The sequence below is a fragment of the Psammomys obesus genome, unplaced genomic scaffold (assembly GCF_907164565.1).
Source record: "Psammomys obesus unplaced genomic scaffold, mPsaObe1.curated_primary_1811, whole genome shotgun sequence".
Classification (NCBI taxonomy): Eukaryota; Metazoa; Chordata; class Mammalia; order Rodentia; family Muridae; genus Psammomys; species Psammomys obesus.
This window is the reverse complement of record NW_026596057.1, coordinates 12,536,493-12,554,970: the sequence shown is the minus strand read 5'-3', so window position 1 is coordinate 12,554,970 and position 18,478 is coordinate 12,536,493. Positions and strand designations below refer to the sequence as shown.

Below are 18,478 nucleotides of genomic sequence, written 5' to 3'. Positions count from 1 at the left end.
CTGGGTCTTACTTCGTTGCCTACGCTGGTTTCAGATTCTCCCACCGGCCTTGCAGACAGATGGACTTTTAGGCATACACCACTGCAACTGGTTCTGTACTGCTTTCTTAGGGGTAAGATTCTTGAGCGGTACAGGCTGAATATCCCTAATCCAAACATCTACACTTTGCAGTACTTCAGTCTGAAAGTATTCTGAGTGCTGTCAAGATAGATAGTTCCACACCCGTGCTTGTGAGAAAGGCTGTAGTAAAAACACAGGCATGGCTTAGCAGGCAGAGCTCAGTGGTAGAGTAATTGGTTGGCATGAATGAATGAATTATTCCCATTCCTAAAAGCATTTAGAATAGTGCCTTGGCAATAGTGACACAGTGTGTTAGTTCTTCCTGAGAGTTTGCTGGGAGGTCACACAGCTGGTGAGTAGAAGAGCCAGGATTAGCTGACTTCAGGAATTTCCCCTGATCCTCCCCTGGGAGGGCTTTCCCGAAGATGCTGATCTTCAGCATCTAGACCGGATGTCTTTGGTTTGTGCCTGTGCAGCCTCTCTCTCTCCCTGCCGCACACCGCGTCTTGCTTTCTTGACTCCAGGTGTGATGTCCAGTTTGTATTCTTACCACGTGGCTCACAGTGGGTGCTCATTAAATGGTGGAGAAAACTTTCAGCCTTTTAAGCCATCTCCTAACTAGAAATTGGGTTCCTCCAACTGTGCACTTCAGGGCTTAATGGTACATGGAAGGCCCAGCAGGGTGCTGTCACTGTTGGGGTCAAGGCCAGTGCTTGGGCAGGAAGAGCTCCTTGAGAAATGCTTTGGCTGGAGCCTAGGTTGGAGGGATGTACCCCGCCTACGACATGGTCTGGACCGTTGGAAACCTTGTGTTTTCACTCAGGTCATAGCTGCAGCCGGAAGCGACGAGAAGTGCAAGCTGGCGATGCAGAGGGGTGCCCAGTACAGCGTGAACTACAGCCAGGGCAGCCTGAAGGATGCAGTGGGGAAGCTGGTGGGCAGCGGCGGGGTGAATGTGGCCATTGACATGGTGGGAGGAGACATCTTCCTGGAGTCACTCCGCAGGTGTGTGCTCTGCTCTGCCCAGAATGGCTGAAGCCAATGCTCCACAGAACCTTCCTGCATCTCTAACTCTCAACTTGGTTTCTCTTTGCCTTTGCTGCTCACGTCTCCTGTAGGCATCAGCGTCAACCAGAATAGCCGAGTGGGTGGGTGACAAGGAACAGAAGCAGAGAAAATCAGGAAATGCTTAAATATAGTAAAAACAAAATACTCAACTGGAAAATATTCAAAAAATGACTGCAGACTCTTTAGTTGGCAATGCCAAAGAGTTTAGATACTAGCCGTGTGTTAAATCTAGCTCTCTGGCCCCCAACTAGGCTGCTTTAAATACATGGGGGTGTGGGGTCCTGGGGATATCATTGTTCAGATGCGAGGATGGCTGTGGCTGCACCAGCTGATTATGCACCAAGCTCCTCAGATGACGCTGGTCCTGCAGCAGCTAGCTGTGTGCATCCTTGGTTTGTCTGATTGACTGTGTCACTGGACTATTCCACCTTATCAGCTCTCCGTGTTTCACTCAGGGCTTTGAGAGCATTGTTCCCAACTGCCTTTCCTCCCTCTCGCTTCCCTGTCTTCCTGGATTTCTTAAGACAGGATATTTGCTGTGCTGTCCTGAAACTCACTCTGTAGCCAAGGCTGGCCTTGAACTCCTGATCCCCCTGCCTCTTGAGTGCTGAGGTTACAAGTCCACATGAGTCACCACACCTGGCCTGGTTTTATTTTTCACATCCGTGCTCTGTAGTTTGTCTCAGTTTGATGTAGAAAAACCAGAGCAGCATGAGCAGCCTGCCCACAGAAGGGCTCCAGTTAGCACTGGGAAGAATCCAGAAGGGCTCTTTTCTGGGCTGGGAGGCAGGCATGTGGACACTCATCACTCATGGTGCTGGTCCTGTACTTAGCAAAGAAACAGAGGGGGAGTGCAGAGACCAAGTGGACTGTCCTTCTGTGTCTTCCATCTTGCCTTCTGGATAATTGTGTTTTGAAAAATAGCTTCTCAATTCCTTTCTGAAGAAGAAAAACAAACAAACAAACAAACAAACAAACAAACAAAAAACAAACAAAAAAACTGAACCGAACAACCATGCACATCTTTTCTATCAAAGACCTGTGTGTAGAACTGATGTGTAACATAATCTATGGTACTTTTCACAATGGGCTGCAGAAAATGTGGGGATATTTGTAGACTATCCAGAATTCTCTAAAGAAGTACTATGCCTTACGGAGTCCTAAAGTGTCTTTGTTTAAAGTGGCTCCATATTCCATCATCTGTCTTATTTCCGCTGCCTAAGTTCAAAATCTTCAAGCCAACTTGTCTTGAGATACAATCTTTTGAGTGACATTGGTTGATACCTAATATCCTTCTACAGTTGAAGAGACGGCTTCGATTCTAAAGCACACTGTCCCAGAGGACACCTGTGTGACAGCATGAGACAGATTTCCTTCTTTGCAGAGGCCGAATGCTAGTGTGTGTGTGTGTGTGTGTCACACTTTATCCTTTCATCTGTTGAGAACCCTTGTCTTGTTTCTACCTCTTGGTTTTTTGGGAATGATGTTGCATGGACATAAACATGCACAGAGAGCACTCAGTGTTCTGTTTTCAGGCCTCTTAAGTATACCCAGGAATAGAATTACTGAATTCATTTTTTACATTTTTTGAGGAAAAGTCACACATAATAGGAGCCCCCATTTTGAAATAAATCCCACCTATAAAACTTGAGAATTTCATTTTTTTTCCGGATCCTTGCTAGTAATTGTTTTCTTTTTTATAAAATAGTAGTCATCTTGATGGGTATAAGTAGCCATTGCTCTCCCTCTCTCTCTCCCCTCCCTCTGTGTATGCGCATGTTGGGGGTGGTGTACTTGCTCATGTATGCTTGTGTGGAGGCCAGAGTGATGGTAGGTCTCCTTTTCTTTTGCTCTCCACATGACTTTTTGAGACAGGGCCTCCTATTGATGCCAGAGGTTGACATCTCAGTTTGGCTGCCTGGGGACCCCGGTCTCTGCCTATGTCAGGACCGTGCACACTGCCATGCCTGGGGTGAGTTCTGGGGATCGGAACATAGGTTCTCATGCTTGTACCACAAGCCCTTCTGAGCTGTCTTGCCAGCCCTGTCCATTGCTTCTTATAACCTTTTCTCTTTTCCTTCCTCCTGGCCCTCAGCCTGGCGTGGGAGGGCAGGATTGTGGTGTTGGGATTCGCTGGAGGAAACATCGCATCTGTGCCCAGCAACCTGTTGCTCCTGAAGAACATCTCTGCCATGGGCCTGTTCTGGGGCCGCTACAAACACCAGGACTTCGCAGTCTTTTCCAAGAGCATGTCCTTAGCCCTGCAGTACTGCCAGCAAGGGCTCATCCACCCACACACTGGTGCTGTGTTCAAACTGGAGAAGGTGAGATACCTCATAAGGAATGTGGGACAGATAAGGCTGGGAAACAATCTGTGTCCAATCTGGCAGCCTTATCGCTGAGTACTGTACACTCTCCTTTTATGGACTGAAAAGGTAAAAATGCTGTCCTGTGTGCTGGGATGCCCACACTACCTAGCTGAGTGTCACAGGCTTCAGTGTGTCCAGATTCCCTCCAGCCTCCTGGCTCTATCACGGGTGACTCACGTGAGGAAAGTTACAGGGCTTTAGAGAATAATTTACACATGTTGATTTGAACCTTGAACTTTGCAACACAGAGAGTCCCGAGGAGGACACACTTGACCTGACCATTGGTTTTCAAATATAGGTGCCTCAAAGTATAGCCGGATGATCTGAGCCGGGTACTGCGACCAGACCATAAATCACGCTGGGCACCAGAAGACACTAATCTATCCATTAGTCACTGCAATTAATTCTGCTAGTTATTCACTCCCTGTTTTCATTCCCCCACAGTCTCATTAATGTGGCTTAAACTTCCTCCCCAGCAGAACTGCGTGCACTCATATGTGTGAGTGTGAGTCCGCCAGGCATTTCCTGTGATGCCTGCCTTTCTCTCAGGACTTTTTTGTTTGTTTGTTTTAATGTTAAAATAACCCAAACAAGAACTGTTTGGCAGCTCTAGTCAGCGATGAAGACCACGTCCTGTTCACACGTGGGTTAGCGGAGGTTAGGCTCTCAGCGGCCCACTTCTTGGGTTCCCCGCCCCCCTCCTGCGTTTTGTTCCTGTGACCAGGCACATTCTCTTTGAAGCAGCTTGTGTCCTTTATCTTTTTAGTGTGTGAGTCAAGGATGTAGCAAACTGTCGATAGAGGATCTGACTGGCAGTTAGGGAATTGGTTGTATTCAGTTCTAGCCCTCTTCGCCTGCTTCCTGACCTTCAGTTTCTGCCGTGGAGTCGAGCAGAGGGGCATTATCTGTGGTTCTCAGACGATGCTTCGGGAGCTGTGGTGGGGATGTGGGTGGGAAGTGGAGACCACAGCCGCTGCCCTCCGCAACCACATCTCTTCAGAAGCCTAAGTGGTTGCACGCTTTTACTTTTTCATTCATACTTTTCTTTTAAGAAAAAGGTTTTTGTGGCTTAGAGACTTGAAAACCACAACTTCCCGGTCCCTTTCTGGCTTTGGCTTTCTGTCATCCTGAGGCCCTTGGTAGAGGATGAGACTGATCAGGAAAACAAGTTTTAGTAGAGGGTCTCCTCTCTCCAGTAATGTGTTTTGAGTGTTGCTGAGGCATGTCCATGTTGCTCTTCTTTCCTCCCAAACAAGAATTAGCTCCAATTACTGTCTGTCAGCCTCCATTTGCCTTTCTGCCTCCCAGCAAGGGCCCTTCACTAGGATGACCTGGATCTGCCCTCTCTGCTGACCTAGGTGCTGGCTGTGGCACCTAGCCAAGCTCCCTAACACCAAGCCCATCCACACTCCACACATTTGCTGCTTCTTTCTGTGTCTGCGACCAGGCAGACAGTTTAGAGAGATACCGAAGGCCAAGCACTTTGCATGCGTTAATTCACTCAACATTCCGAGAAACTCTTTGCGGTTTACCCGTTGTCTAACCACTTCTTGCTGGTGAAGAATTTGGACCCAGAAGCCGGGAAAGCTGCCCAACGATGTGCTGTGTGAGAGCTGATGTGCGGTCATCGCTCGTCACACACCAGAATCTCTCTGCTTGTGCCCATGTCAGACTCTCTTTAGATCTGCCAAGAAGTGACATACTGGTTTGTTTGTTTGTTTTTGTTGTTGTTGTTTTGTTTTTGTGTTTGAATACAGGATCTCACTTTGTAGCTCTGGCTGGCCTGGAATTCCCATATATACCAGGCTGGCTTGGAACTTAGAGAAATCTGCCTACTTCTGCCTCCCAAGTGCTGGGATTAAAGGTGTGTGTCACCACAGCCAAAACATACTGTATTCTAGAGTACAACTATTATCTATCATAGAAATATCTGCATGAAAGAACTATCTTGTAATTAAAATAATAAGGACTCCTGTATTTACTAACGCAGTGACAATTTATGACAAAGGGGAAGTGAATATGTACTTGGTTTTAATGAACTTTACTTTTGATTTAACCATTAATTATTTGTCACCTGTTGGGATTGGAAAAATAATCACTGAACTTAAAAAAAAAAAATCTATGCAGTGTCAGAGTGCATGGTGCTTTTACAGATGTGACCTTGGCAGCTCATATTAAGAGGACGATAAGCTTTGTGCTGTTGCTCTCTTCGTAGGCTGGACCGTGCTTTAGGAGCAATCTCTTTCTCCCGTTCCTTGCAATCCCTTGTTCAGTGGCCATCCTTCCCACAGAGCACAGACTCCAGTTGGGCAGGGCTGTGTGCTATCCTTACCTCTTCAGCTATAGGCTCTAGCTGTTGTCATTCACGTGTATGTAGAATGACTTACTGAGGTCACAGGCCCAGGGTTCAGAGGTTGGCTGTGTGTAAATTAGACTTTTTCTCTGTCCTCATTTACAAATGGGGCAGTAACATACCCTACCTGCTATGCTCTTGTGAGAATTTAATAAGATTATACATGAAAAAAAACATAGTAAATTTAGTTAACTTCCAAATGTTCAAGATAGCATTGTTATAAAGTACAGAACTGAGCTTTTCCTTTCCCCATGAAGTGCAACTTTTGCATTGACATCTCAGAGGACAGGATTAGAATTACACTCTTAAGGTTTTGAATTTAAGTTGGAACTCAACCGTTTACGATAGGTTGATATCTGTGCTGTGCTGGGTGGATGACATATCAACCTGTGATCTGTTCAGAGAATAGCATTGCTGAGACATGCAGTCTGTCTTCTCCATGAAGCTGGCTGTACAATCCTAACCTAACACGACACTTAAATCTCACAGGTCTGAGATTGTTTCTTATCTAAAAGTCAGGTGAAGTCATCACATGAATATAATTAATGACTAAGAATTGTTTGCTTCAGAGTTCCTCTGTACAGGTGGAATATGCTTTTTTAACATTTTATTTATTCACTTTACATCCCGATTGTAGATCCCTCCCTTGTCTCCTCCCAGCCCCACTCTCTCTCTCTTTCCCCCTATCCTTCTCCCCTAGTCCTCAGAAAGGGGAAGCCCTTCTCCTTTACCAAGTGGCCACAGATTATCAAGTCTGTTCAGGACTGCCTGCATTATCCTGTTCATCTGTGGCCTGGCTATGCCACCCCACCTGTGGGAAGTTATCGAGGAGCATACAACAGAGTCCATGTTTGAGAGAGCCCCTGGTCCCCTTCCTAGGAGGACCACATGGAGACTGAGCTGCCTATTGGCTACATCTGAGCAGGGGCCTAGGTCCTCTTCATGCATGGTCCTTGGTTGGTGCATCAGTCTGTAGGCCCTACTGGGCCCGGATTTGTTGGCTCTGTTGGTTTCCTGTGGAGCTCCGGTCACCTCTGTGTCCTTCGTCCCCCCAACTCTTCCATAAGATTTCCTGTGCTCTGCCCAAAGTTTAGCTGTGAGACTCAGCATCTGCCTCAATCCCCTGCTGGGTGGAGACTTTCAGAGGACATCTATGGTAGGCTCTCATCCTGTTCTCTTTCTTCCACCACTTACAGTGTCTATTCTATTTGCCCTTCTGAATGAGAATTAAGCATTCTCCCTAGGGTCCTCCTTGTTACTTAGCTTCTTAAGATCTGTGGATAGTGGTGTGGTTATCCTGTATTATATGGCTAATATCTGCTTATGAGTGAGTATATACCATGTGTGTTTTTCTGGGTCTGGGTTACCTCATTCAGGATAATCTTTTCCAGATCCATCCATTTGTCTGCAAATTTCATGATGTCCTTGTTTTTAATAGTGGAATAGTATCCCATTGTGTAGATGTACCACAGTTTCTTTATCCATTCTTCAGCTGAGGGACATCTAGGCAGTTTCCAGTTTCTGGCTATTATGAATAAAGCCACCATGAACATGGTTGAGGAAATGTCTTTGTTGTACGGTGGGGCATCTTTGGGGTATTATGCCCAGGAGTGGTATAGCTTGGTCGAGGCAGAACTATTCCCAATTTTCTGAGAAAGCACCTGTTGATTTCCAAAGTGGTTTTACTAAGGTGGAATATTCTTAAAAGCGAAACTTAAGACACTAGAGTACTTATTCCGTTGAGCCAGACCCAGTTGGTGGAGTTTCTTTTATCTGCTATCCCCACCTCTAAAGTACTCTCCCACCCCACCCCCAGCCCCTGGCCACTTGGCTGCTTGTCATGCTTCTCTGGGATGCTCTCACAGTGGTGTGCAGTCATGCAGCCTTGGCAGCTATTCCTTGTAGGCATCTCCTCACACCAACTGTCTCTTGTTCCCTGGAGCAAGGCGGATCTTAAAGCCAAGTCTCCCTCCATGGCACTCTTCATAGCCGCTGCAGCTGTGGAGCAGACGCTCAAGTTAATGGGCTCATAGAAGCCTCTGCTTTCCCCAGGAACAGCACAAGGCCTGGTAATGCCGCAAGAAGTATAGCGTGCACCGTACAGGGCAAACTTTGAGGAATGGAAGCCATCAGGTAAATTGCTTTATTTTTCTTTCCACTGACTGTTTTACATGGCTTCTCCGGAGAGGTTCCATATTGTTGGTCCTCCTCCCAAAGGTCCAGGCCATGGGTGAGGACAGGGGGTTCAGGCTGAGGAGGCGAGAGGTGGGGAGTCGTCACACAGACACCAGGAGTCAGGTGAGGGTGAGAAGATGCAGACTCATTTGTTCCCGGAAGAGAGAGCGCATACATAGCTTCGGGAGACCAACCAGGTTCCTCCACACCATCTCTGAGCCTGCCATTGGTTGTTTGTCTCTGGGCGGACTCTCCTCTGTTGCCCCAGGCCGTGAGCCCTAATGGCCCTTTGCCGGGATGCCCATACCATATGAGCAGAGGTTCTGCGCGCTTCTGGAGCTGCATCCAGATGAGGCTGTGACACACCCCCTCTTGCAGCTTCTATCTTCCTTTGATTCAGTTTCCCTTTCCTCATATCCTTGCTGGAATTGCATTGCAACCATCAATGAAGCATTAGTGTGAGTATGAGTGTGTGTGTGTCTGTGTGTCTGTGTGTCTGTGTGTGTGTGTGTGTGTGTAGCTCTGATCATTTATTTGTTAGCCTTAAAGATTTATTTTTGACTGGACTCAGACTTATAAGTAGAAGCGCTCAGTGAAGACAGCCTACGTCTCTTGGCAATCTGTTCCTGACATTTTTCTTTGGCTTCTTTCATTCTCTTGGCCAAAAGTTTAGCACATTCTGCAGCCTCCTCCATGTTTTTCTTAGCGTGTGTTTCTTCTTCAACTTGGGTTGCAGGACATGTGGAGTGACAAGGTGCTGAATCTTGGGGCTTTGGTCCTGGACTTCTCACCTTCTTTGTTTAAAGGGCTTTCTAACAGCATATTGGTGGACCTCATCTTCTTTAGAGAGACTGAAAAGCTTTTGAATTCTGCTGGCTCTTTTTGGGCCCAACCCTTTGAGGCATAGTAGTGTCTGTTAGTCAGGAATATCCCCGACCTTCCTCAGCTTGGCCTCCATGATGCATCCTGGAACAGACTTGCACTTTCTCTCTCTATTGTTCCTTGGTCTACAGCAAGAATGCCCTTACTCAAGAGCAGATGCACTCTGCTGTGGGTCAAGACATACTGCCTTATGGGACAATCCTGTTTGTGTTCCCAACCCTGATTCTCTCCTTTCAGTCTTCACCCAGAACATCAACAGCTACTTCTGTGCTGTGCTTCTCAGAGAAAGCATGAAGTTTGTGTTCGTTGTTCATTTCAATGAGTTCCTGACAGCCTGTGTCTGGGAAAGAGTTTTCAACTTCATCTTGACATGGTTGACTGCCTAGAAGGTGCCACGAAGAAGAGAACTTTTTTTTTTAAAGTGATGTTTATATTCTTTGAGAATTTCATAAATATATTTTGATCATACTCATCCCTTTTTTCCAGCTCCTTCCAGATATTCCCTCACCTTCCTACCCACCCAACTTTATAGTCACTCATTTCTCTACTGCCTGCCTCCTCAGACCCCTCAAATTCAGTTTGTGTTGGCTGACTACTCTTGGGAATGGGGCTGTGTTCTACTTCAGTCAATATACTGGGTCGTCACTCTGCAGAAGAAAACTGGTTTCCTTTTCCCAGAATCAGGTAAATGCCAATTGCTTCTCAGTTAGGGGTGGACTTCATGCCCACCTTCCCTCCTCTGTTCTGAAATTGTGCCGGCTTAAGCTGGAGTAGATCTTGTGCATGCCGTCACCGTTTCTGTGAGTTCATAGGTGTTGTGTCTGGAAAACACTGTTTTCTTAAAGTCATCACCTCTAACTCTTACAGCTCTTTCTACTACTCCTCTCCATGCATCTCTGAGTCTGGAGGCGATGGTGTGATGGAGATAAGTGCCTTTAACTAGGCTTTATTTCTAAGGAATTAGGTTATGGTGCTTGTACCGCCCAGTCTGATTTTGAACTCTTCAGCTGAAGAGACCCTTCTGCCACCGTCTCCCTAGCAGCTGGGATTACAGGTGCATGTCACCTGTCCCCGGACAGTTCTGTGAGTCTGATGAACAGATATGATTATGTAGCCACCCGCCACAATCAAGACACAGTCTGTTTTCATCATCTGGGAAGGTCCCCATATGCCCCTTTGCCATCCATCCTCCTTTGCTATCTCATAGCCCCTAGCAATCTCTCATCGGTTTTCTCTCCCTATAATTTGGCCCTTTCCAGAATACCATATAAATGGCCTTGTTGTGCATAACCTTCCGATGCTGGATTATTGTTTACTTGTAGATTTACTTTAACAGTTAAAGCTATGTATGTTTTATGCGTATGGGTGTTTTTGACTGCTTGTGTGTCTGCACATCACATGCATGCCTGGTGCCCACAGAGGCCAGAAGAAGGCATCAGATCCCCCGTGACTACAGTCACAAGTTGTTGTGGGGTGCCACGTGAGTTCTGGGACTTGAACCTGGGCCATGTGGAAGAGCAGTCAGTGCCTTTAACTGTTGAGCCATCTTTCCAGGGCCATGATTTTGGATTCTTTAGCTTTGTATATTTTTTTTCGGAAGACTGCTGAATGCATCCATAGTTCAGTCCCTTTTACTGTGGAGTGGCATTTCTTTCTCTTTTTAAATAGAAACTTTTTGAAAAAGAAGCCAAGTGATGTTTCATTGGATGGATATACCACAATTTGGTTATTCAGTTGCCAATTAATAGACATGTGATTGTGTTCAGGTATGATTAATATTCATGTACATTTTAATAGAAATATGGCTTTATTTTAGGATTGAGATTTGTAGGATATATGCCAAGTATACATTTAATGTTAAAAAATGATATAGATACTTAATTGGCTTTATTATTTCTTCTCATTGCCAGTGGTACTTAAATAATGTCATTAAGCAAGAATGACATGGGGGTGTAGCCTGAAGAGATGGCTCTGAGGTTAGGAACACTGGTTGTTCTTCTAAAGGTCCTGAGTTCAATTCCCAGCAACCACATGGGGACTCATAACCATGTGTAATGAGATCTAGTGCCCTCTTCTGGCCTTAAGGCACTTATGCAAGCAGAATACTGTATAAATAACAAATAAATAAATCTTAAAAAGAAATCTTCAAAAAAAGTTTTTTAAAAAATGACATAGGGCCAGAATTTGACTTCAATTGCTTCTAAAAGGTTTGTTTAAGAGAAACCTATTCATAATCCTAGAAGAAGCAGCTGTTGATGTTTGTAAGAAAAGAACAGGATTGACAACACCAGAAGTTCTTTCTCTTTGTTTTTGTTATTCAGAAGCAGTTCTGCTCCAGCCTCTATATCTCATGATATTTTAAGACAAAGCAACCTTATGTCATTCCTATTAAAGCCCATGGCACATAGGTATCCCATGAGCAGGACATTCTGGACTAGAAACCAGTGTTACGGTAGGTGTGTGGCCTGGAAGTTGAGCTGTCTGCTTTAACATTTTGGGATTTTGCTTCTTCTTATTTCCTAATACTATGTTGGACTTTTAAACCAACTGTCAGTTGTTCTTCAGAGTGGCTGAGTCACTTTACATTCCTTACCAACAATGCCTGAGGGTTGGAGTTGTTTTATACCTGTAGGCACTTAATATCATCAGTTGTTTAATTTCAGCCACTATATTAGTAGACATATGAAGTTACCTCTTTGTGAGTAGGACTTGTATTTCCCTAATGATCAGGATGAGTTTATGTGTGGTCTGCAGCTCTTTTCTGATAAAATATAATGATTGACTTTATTTTTGTGCAATCATGGGACTTGAACTTGGGAGTTCTTACATGCTAGGAGAAGCACTCTTCCTCTGATATGTACTTCCATCATTGATTGACCTGTGTGTGCATGCATCTGTGTGTCTGTGTATGTGTGTGTGTGTGTGTGGTTTTTTGAGACAGGATTTCTCTGGTAGCCTTGGCTGTTCTGGACTTTCTTTGTAGAGCAGGCTGGCCTCAAACTCACAGAGATTTGCCTGTCCCTGCCTCCCCAAGTGCTGGGACTACAGGCATGCACTGCTTGATTGACTTTTAAAAGAGGGCTCAGATCATTTTGTAACAGAATAGGGACACGATGAATGTAATTCAGTGGTGTCATTAGCCAAAACATTTCACCTTTTAATAGAAAATCCCACTCAGTCTCAGGTACATTCACTCATTTAGTCATGAATTTGTTTTATTCATCATTCACTTAGAACATTCTGCATGACAGTCCATAAAAATGTAGGGATTAGTCTTGCCCTTGAGTTTATTTTTCAGTTGGAAGGACCTCAAGAAAGTGCTGATAGGGGAAGAGCCAAGCTCTAATGGGAGGCATGAATCAGCATGATATATTTGGGGAACTGTAAGTACTCTGATTATTCCTACTTGATGAGCTAATTAAAAATTCCGAAAGCAGAACCTTCACCTTAAAACAAAAGCATTATCTTTTCTTTCCTCAAATTCCAGGTTGTGTGTCTCTCCAGACGTTTAATTACTTCTTCACCCCCTCAAGGCAGAGAACCAATGTGCTGGGTACAGCTTGCCTCTCAGTAGTGTATTGTGGCTCCCTGCCTCTAACAGCCTGCAGGATGCGGGCCGTGTCCCCAGATCTCTACAGCAGCTCTCAAAAGATGGGTTTGAAGCTGTGTATTTTGCCTTTACAGGCTCTCAATGAGAACTTTATTGACCTCACTTAACGGACTTCTGTTTCCAGACTTGGATGGAAACCACCAGGTACAAACAGACAAGGTTGAATGACTTTTCAAAGCAATTACAATTATAACAGAAGTGGCAACTGGACATGGAAAGCTGATGGGACATCTGAAAAACAGTCAGATAAATAAGATTAAGCTTTCCACATAGTCTTATCTCCTTAGCAAGCCAGGTAAATACGGGATCCATTTTTACAAAGCGGTCTATATGCAAAGTGGTTCAAAACAAGAATGATTGGCACTCGAAGCCACAGCTTTCTTTTTATTTTAACATTCATCTGTAGGGGAGTCTTCATTTCCCTAGGATGCCGGGTGATAAAACACCACTATCTCAAATAATGCTTATATTCTCATCTGCTTTCTATTGTGAGACTATGAAAAATCTTGGGGAACCAGCTTTTCTACCTGACAGGGAGAGCCATGCAGTCGTGAGTTACCTGGAGATAGCGACAGGGAATGAATGTTCCTAACATCTGTCTTAGACGTCCTCCACGCCCTCCCAGTGAGCCTGTCTACACCGTGGAAAGGTCTCCTAAGGCTCAAAGCCCCACAGTGCAGATGTTTTTGAAAACAGAGATTTCATGCTGTACAGAGAGTGACATGATTGATTTCTCTGCTTATTTTTAGTTATTTATTTTGCGTGTGCCTTTTTTTTTTTTTTTTTTTGCGGGGAAGAGGGGAGAATCTCAAATGGAAAGGGTTGTTTAACCAGCAAACTCTTTTCAAAGCATGCATTCGCTGTTGGACTATGCAAGGCTAATCTTTTGCTGTTAGATCTGCATACCTATAAATGTTTACCTCTTCTTATACTGTTTACTGTCACTCCCCACTGTCTGCCCTCACGCTTTCCCTCCTTCCCAGCACACGTCTGCAGCACGTTTGATGCATTTCTGTGGGTTTATGTTACCCTGAAAAGCACACAGACATATTTGTGTGCTCCCTTTAAGTTATGCAACTGGCGGTGCGCTCTTGACCTGGATCTCCCCCTGACTGGGGGACGCCTGCTGTCCTAAGATCTCCGGGTGCTTGTCTGTGCTTACTGTGTTTACCAGAAGTGGGCAGTGTTCTGTATTCCATGGTGTGCACCCTACATGGTGTGCAAATACGTTCACGATAAACCTTGAGGCTGATTTCAGAACACCATAATAAGTATGACAATAAGCAGCCTTATAGGTATAAACTTAGAGACTAGTGAAACTATTTGGGGGGGGGGTTGCTGTTTTTCTAGGAGCAGGATTATGGTACATAAACCTGGGTTATGGCACGGCATACTCATTCTGATTGCCAGTCACTTTGTAGAATGGCCCTATCAGTTTTCCTTTTAACCATGCACGAGAGCTCTTGTTTACTTGTCATTTTATTGCTATGAAACAGTGTCCACCTTTCTGCTATTTGCCCATATAATAAGGCATAAAGAGGCATCTTACTATTTTAATGTGAATTTCTTGACTTTAATGAACTTAAGCATCTTTCTGTATATTTGCTGGCTGTTTGGGATAGGGGTGTGACTCAGTGGTGTGTTTGCCTAGTACATACAATGAAGTCCCTACTCAGTCCTCAGCTCTGTGTCCCCTCTTCACAAACATATATACAGGACCCCCCTTTCTATATTTAGAAGGTAGTCAGGTTTCTAGAGCTTAGAATTGTATTTTGTCCTTTTTGAATTTTCTATTTGGGGCCCTGTGTGTCTCTTTCCGGTGTGTGCAATTCTTCGTGTGATCTGTGCATCTCGACTTGGATGCGTTGTAAGTCATCTTGTATGGCAGTTAGCTTTACATTGCTGGGATAAAGCACCATAACCAAAAGTGACTTATGGAAGAAAGAGTTTATTTTAACTTATGGTTCCAGAGGGAGAGTCCATAACGTCAGCGAGACATAGCATCAGATGGCTGGAACAGGAAGCTAAGAGATCACATCTTCAACAGTCAACACAAGCCGAGAGAGTCAACCAGAGGCTGCAAACCCTCAGAGCCCTCTCCTGGTTCCAGACTTCCTCCAGGAAGGCGCTACCTCAAAAGGTTCCATAACTTTCCCAAGCATTGCCACCAGTTGTGGACCAAATATCTCAATACTTTTCATGCAGACCACCATACCCGGGGATCTTGTTGCCATTCAGGTTAGGTTCAGGTTAGACTGTAAAGATGGGGGCAGGTCTTGAGATTGCAGAAGGGTGTGATCCTTGCACTGGTCTTTGAGCAGATAGGTTTGCAAAGAACTCCCCATCTGTCACACTTTACCACCTTTGTCTACATTTAGGCTCCTCTAGCATATCAATATTTTGTTTTAGAAGTCCTTCATTATCCCAGGGCCAACATGATTTTCTTGTTTATTGATTTTCTGAGTTTGAGTTGTTATTGAGATAAGGCAATGGCTCTCAACCTGTGGATTGTGACCCCTCTGGGAATCTAATGACCCTTTCACGTGGGTCCCATATCCGAGATCCTACATATCAGATATTTACATTATGATTCATAACAGTGGCAAAATTATAGTTATAAAGTAGCAACAAAAATAATTTTATGGTTAGGGCTCATCACAACCTAAGGAACTATATTAAAGTGTTTCCTGAATTAGGAAGGTTGAGAATCACTAAGAGAGATGGGGCTTGCTGTGTAGTGCAGGCTGGCCTTGAATAGAACTATGCACAAGCCGTCTTCCTGCCTCAGCCTCCAGAACTGCAGGGACTGTAAGCACAGCATGCAATGTCCAGCACATTTATAATGTTGCCATACTTAAATACTGACTATATCTGAAGTTACCTTTGCATTGTGTATATCTCAGCTATTTTTTCTTCTTATTTATTCTTCTCTCATTCAGTACATTGTGACTGAAGTTTCCCCTCCCTCTACTCCTCCCAGTTCCTCACTCTACCTCAGACCCTCCTCTCTCCCCTGGATCTTCCATTTCTCTTCAGAAAAGAGAAGGCTTTCTAGGGATATCAACTGAACATGGCATAATAAGATGCAATAAGACTAGGCACAAATCCTCAAGGCTGAGCAAGGCAACCCAGTAGGAGGAAAAGGGTCCCAAGAGCAAGCAACAGAGTCAGGGACACCCCCACTCTAATTGTTAAGAGCCTGACAAAAACCCCAAGCTAAACAACCACAGCACGTATGCAGAGGACCCAGGGTAGACCGATGCAGGCTCTGTCATTCAAGTTTCAGTCTCTATGAGGCCCTGTGAGCCCTACTTAGTTGATTCTATGGTTGTGTTTTCCTGGTGTCCTTGACACCTCTGGCTCCTACAATCCTTCCTCTCCTTTTTCCACAGGTTTTTCCAAGCTCCAAGAGGAGGGATCCAATGGAGACCTCCAAATTGGCTCTTTCTCTGCCTAATGTGTGGCTGTGGGTTTTTACATCTGCTCCTGTCAGCTGCCAGAGGAAGCCTGTGATGACGAATGGACTATCTCCAACAATCAACTAACTAATTTTTATCTTTCTATTTGTAGCAAGCAAGTTTTCTCAGCCTTCAGTCTTTTTCCATGATTCAGGATGCTATTTTCATCAAGTTTCAGAACACACAGATCTGCTCTCTGTTTTCTCTTTTTTTTTTTTTTTTGGTTCAAATATAGTGCTTGTATACTAGAATCATATAGTTCTTATGTGTATAGCATTGAAGTATGTTTTAATGTATAGAAAAGTAACTTTACACCTTTGTCCCTGCTTTTCATATTTGTTAAGTTGTCTTATCTGTAACTAGGGCTATATAGCTATTTGTTCAGATCTTCCATATCTTTTAGTAGCACTTAAAGTATTTTCCATAAGATCTTAGGGGATATTCTTTCCCTTTTTCATAAATGTTACTACTTTTGATTTTTGAGAACATTTAGTACTTTTGCTACATTTAATCATTGATATTTCTGTATAGAGACAATCAGCGATATTTATAAGCTCATTTCCTATTTCCTTTTGGTTTGATGGCCTTTCTTAGTTTTGTTCCTTTGATTCATTTTCCTATGTAGCTTATTATACTGTCTGCAAATAGTGATGGTTTTGTTCATTCCACTCTTTGCTTTTTAATTTTATTCTTTGCATCTATCTGTTATCTATAGTCCATTTTAAAAGTGGGTTTAAAATATGGAAAGATTCAAGAGGAAGAACAGAGTGCTCCTAGTTCCTCTTCCACAGTTCGGAGTTCCCACCCCTACTCAGCACCTTGCACTGGGGTGGTGTGTTTGTTACACCTGTGAGCCAACACTTGCTCACGAAGCATGTTAGTCACAGTGGGGAGCGCAAATTAAGTCCCACTCTCTGTGTGGTACAGCTCTGTGGGTTTTGCTAAATGTTCAATATTATGTAACCACGAGTACATAGGCTATCGAATAGCTTCCTTAATCCATCCTCTGGGTGCCACATTTTCATATTCAGCCCCTTATCCTGTATCTTTGGCAACCACTGATCTTCCTGGGATCTCTATAGTTCTGGCCTTTTCAGAATGTCATGTGCTTGGTGTCATCTTCAGGCTGTTCTTATTTTATTAGCACTATTCACTTAAGGTTCTTCAATGGCTTTCTGTGGCTTGTTTGTTTTTGTGCTTTTTTTTCTTGAGATAGGGTCCTCTTTCTGTCTCTTTGTGTAGCCCTGGCTATCTTGTAACTCACTCCATAGGTCAGGCTGGCCTCCAACCCAGGGATTCTCAAGCCTTTGTCTCCCAGTTACTTAGCCAACCTGTCTATTAGAGGGCACTGGCTGCTCCCAGCTTTCCCAGTTGTGAATGAGATTGTTATGAACATTTATGTGTGTATTTTCATCTTAGCATAGTTTTCAGTTCATGTGAGTGAAGACCCAGGAATGTGGTTGCTGGGTTCTGTGGCAGGTGCATGTTTAGGTGGCGGGAGACTGCCATACTGCCTTCCTCAGTGTCTGTGCCACCTCATCTGCCTACCAAGAGTGAATGAAAGATCCCACTGCTCTGCTTTCTCACCCCTATTGGTGTCAGTGTCATGGTTCTTAGCCATCCTGATAGGTATATAGCAGGCCTTGTTATTGTTTTTATCTTTGTCTACTGAGTGTCTTTATATGTGCTTATTTGCTATCTGTGTGTGCTTCTTTGGTAAAATGTTCAGATATTTTGTGCATTTTTAAGTTGGGTGTTTTCTTATTATTGAGTTTTGAGCGTTCTCATTCTTTTTTTTTCTTTCTATCTAATCTATCTTATCTATCTTGTCTGTCTGTCTATCTATCTATCTATCTATCTATCTATCTATCTATCTATCTATCTATCTATCTATCTATCATTGGAGGTTGGTCTGATGCTAGGTTCTCTGTGTAAACCTTCCTAAGTCATTATACCTGACTGGCTAAATAAATAGCCTATGCCTGGCTAGGGCAAAATGGGGTAGGTGTGGCTAAGGTTCCTGGGGCTTTGGAGAATCCCATGAGGAATCACGGGAGACAGACAGACAGGAAGAGAGGAAGGAGGAAGATGCCAGGATGGGTTAGCCTGGAGAAAACAAACACGTGGGCTGAGGAAGGACTCCAATAATGGCATGAAAAGGTCCAGATAGAAGAATATAAGCAAGTACCATGGGATTATGGATGAAAGGTAGTCCAATTGACGAGGATTAAGGTGGATGGCATTGGATGGGGGCTGGGAGATGGATGGTGAGGATATTGAGACAGTGTAAGTGAAATATCTGCCCAGCCTAAGCTAAATAAGGCAATTATAAATCTAACAGGTGACTGTGTCTCATTATTTGTGATAGCGGGTTAAATAATACCACCACGATAACCTTAGGGCTAATAATAAATATAATATAGCCAAACATATTTATTTTATAACAACAGCAATCTATCTATCTATCTATCTATCTATCTATCTATCTATCTATCTATCTATC

The 18,478-nt window shown here is 44.0% G+C and overlaps 1 protein-coding gene across 2 annotated transcripts in view; it reads left to right on the top strand.

The window, feature by feature from the left end:
- LOC129689227 (quinone oxidoreductase-like protein 2) overlaps positions 1 to 18,478 on the top strand; it is a 31,218-nt gene that overhangs the window by 10,025 nt on the left and 2,715 nt on the right. Inside the window, exons 7-8 of one of the 2 annotated variants that reach the window (XM_055624357.1) lie at positions 884 to 1,065; positions 3,224 to 3,452. In XM_055624357.1, coding sequence (XP_055480332.1) covers positions 884 to 1,065; positions 3,224 to 3,452 — 411 coding nt within the window. The remainder of the gene's footprint in view (positions 1 to 883; positions 1,066 to 3,223; positions 3,453 to 18,478) is intronic. The other variant, XM_055624359.1, reaches the window with a different exon arrangement.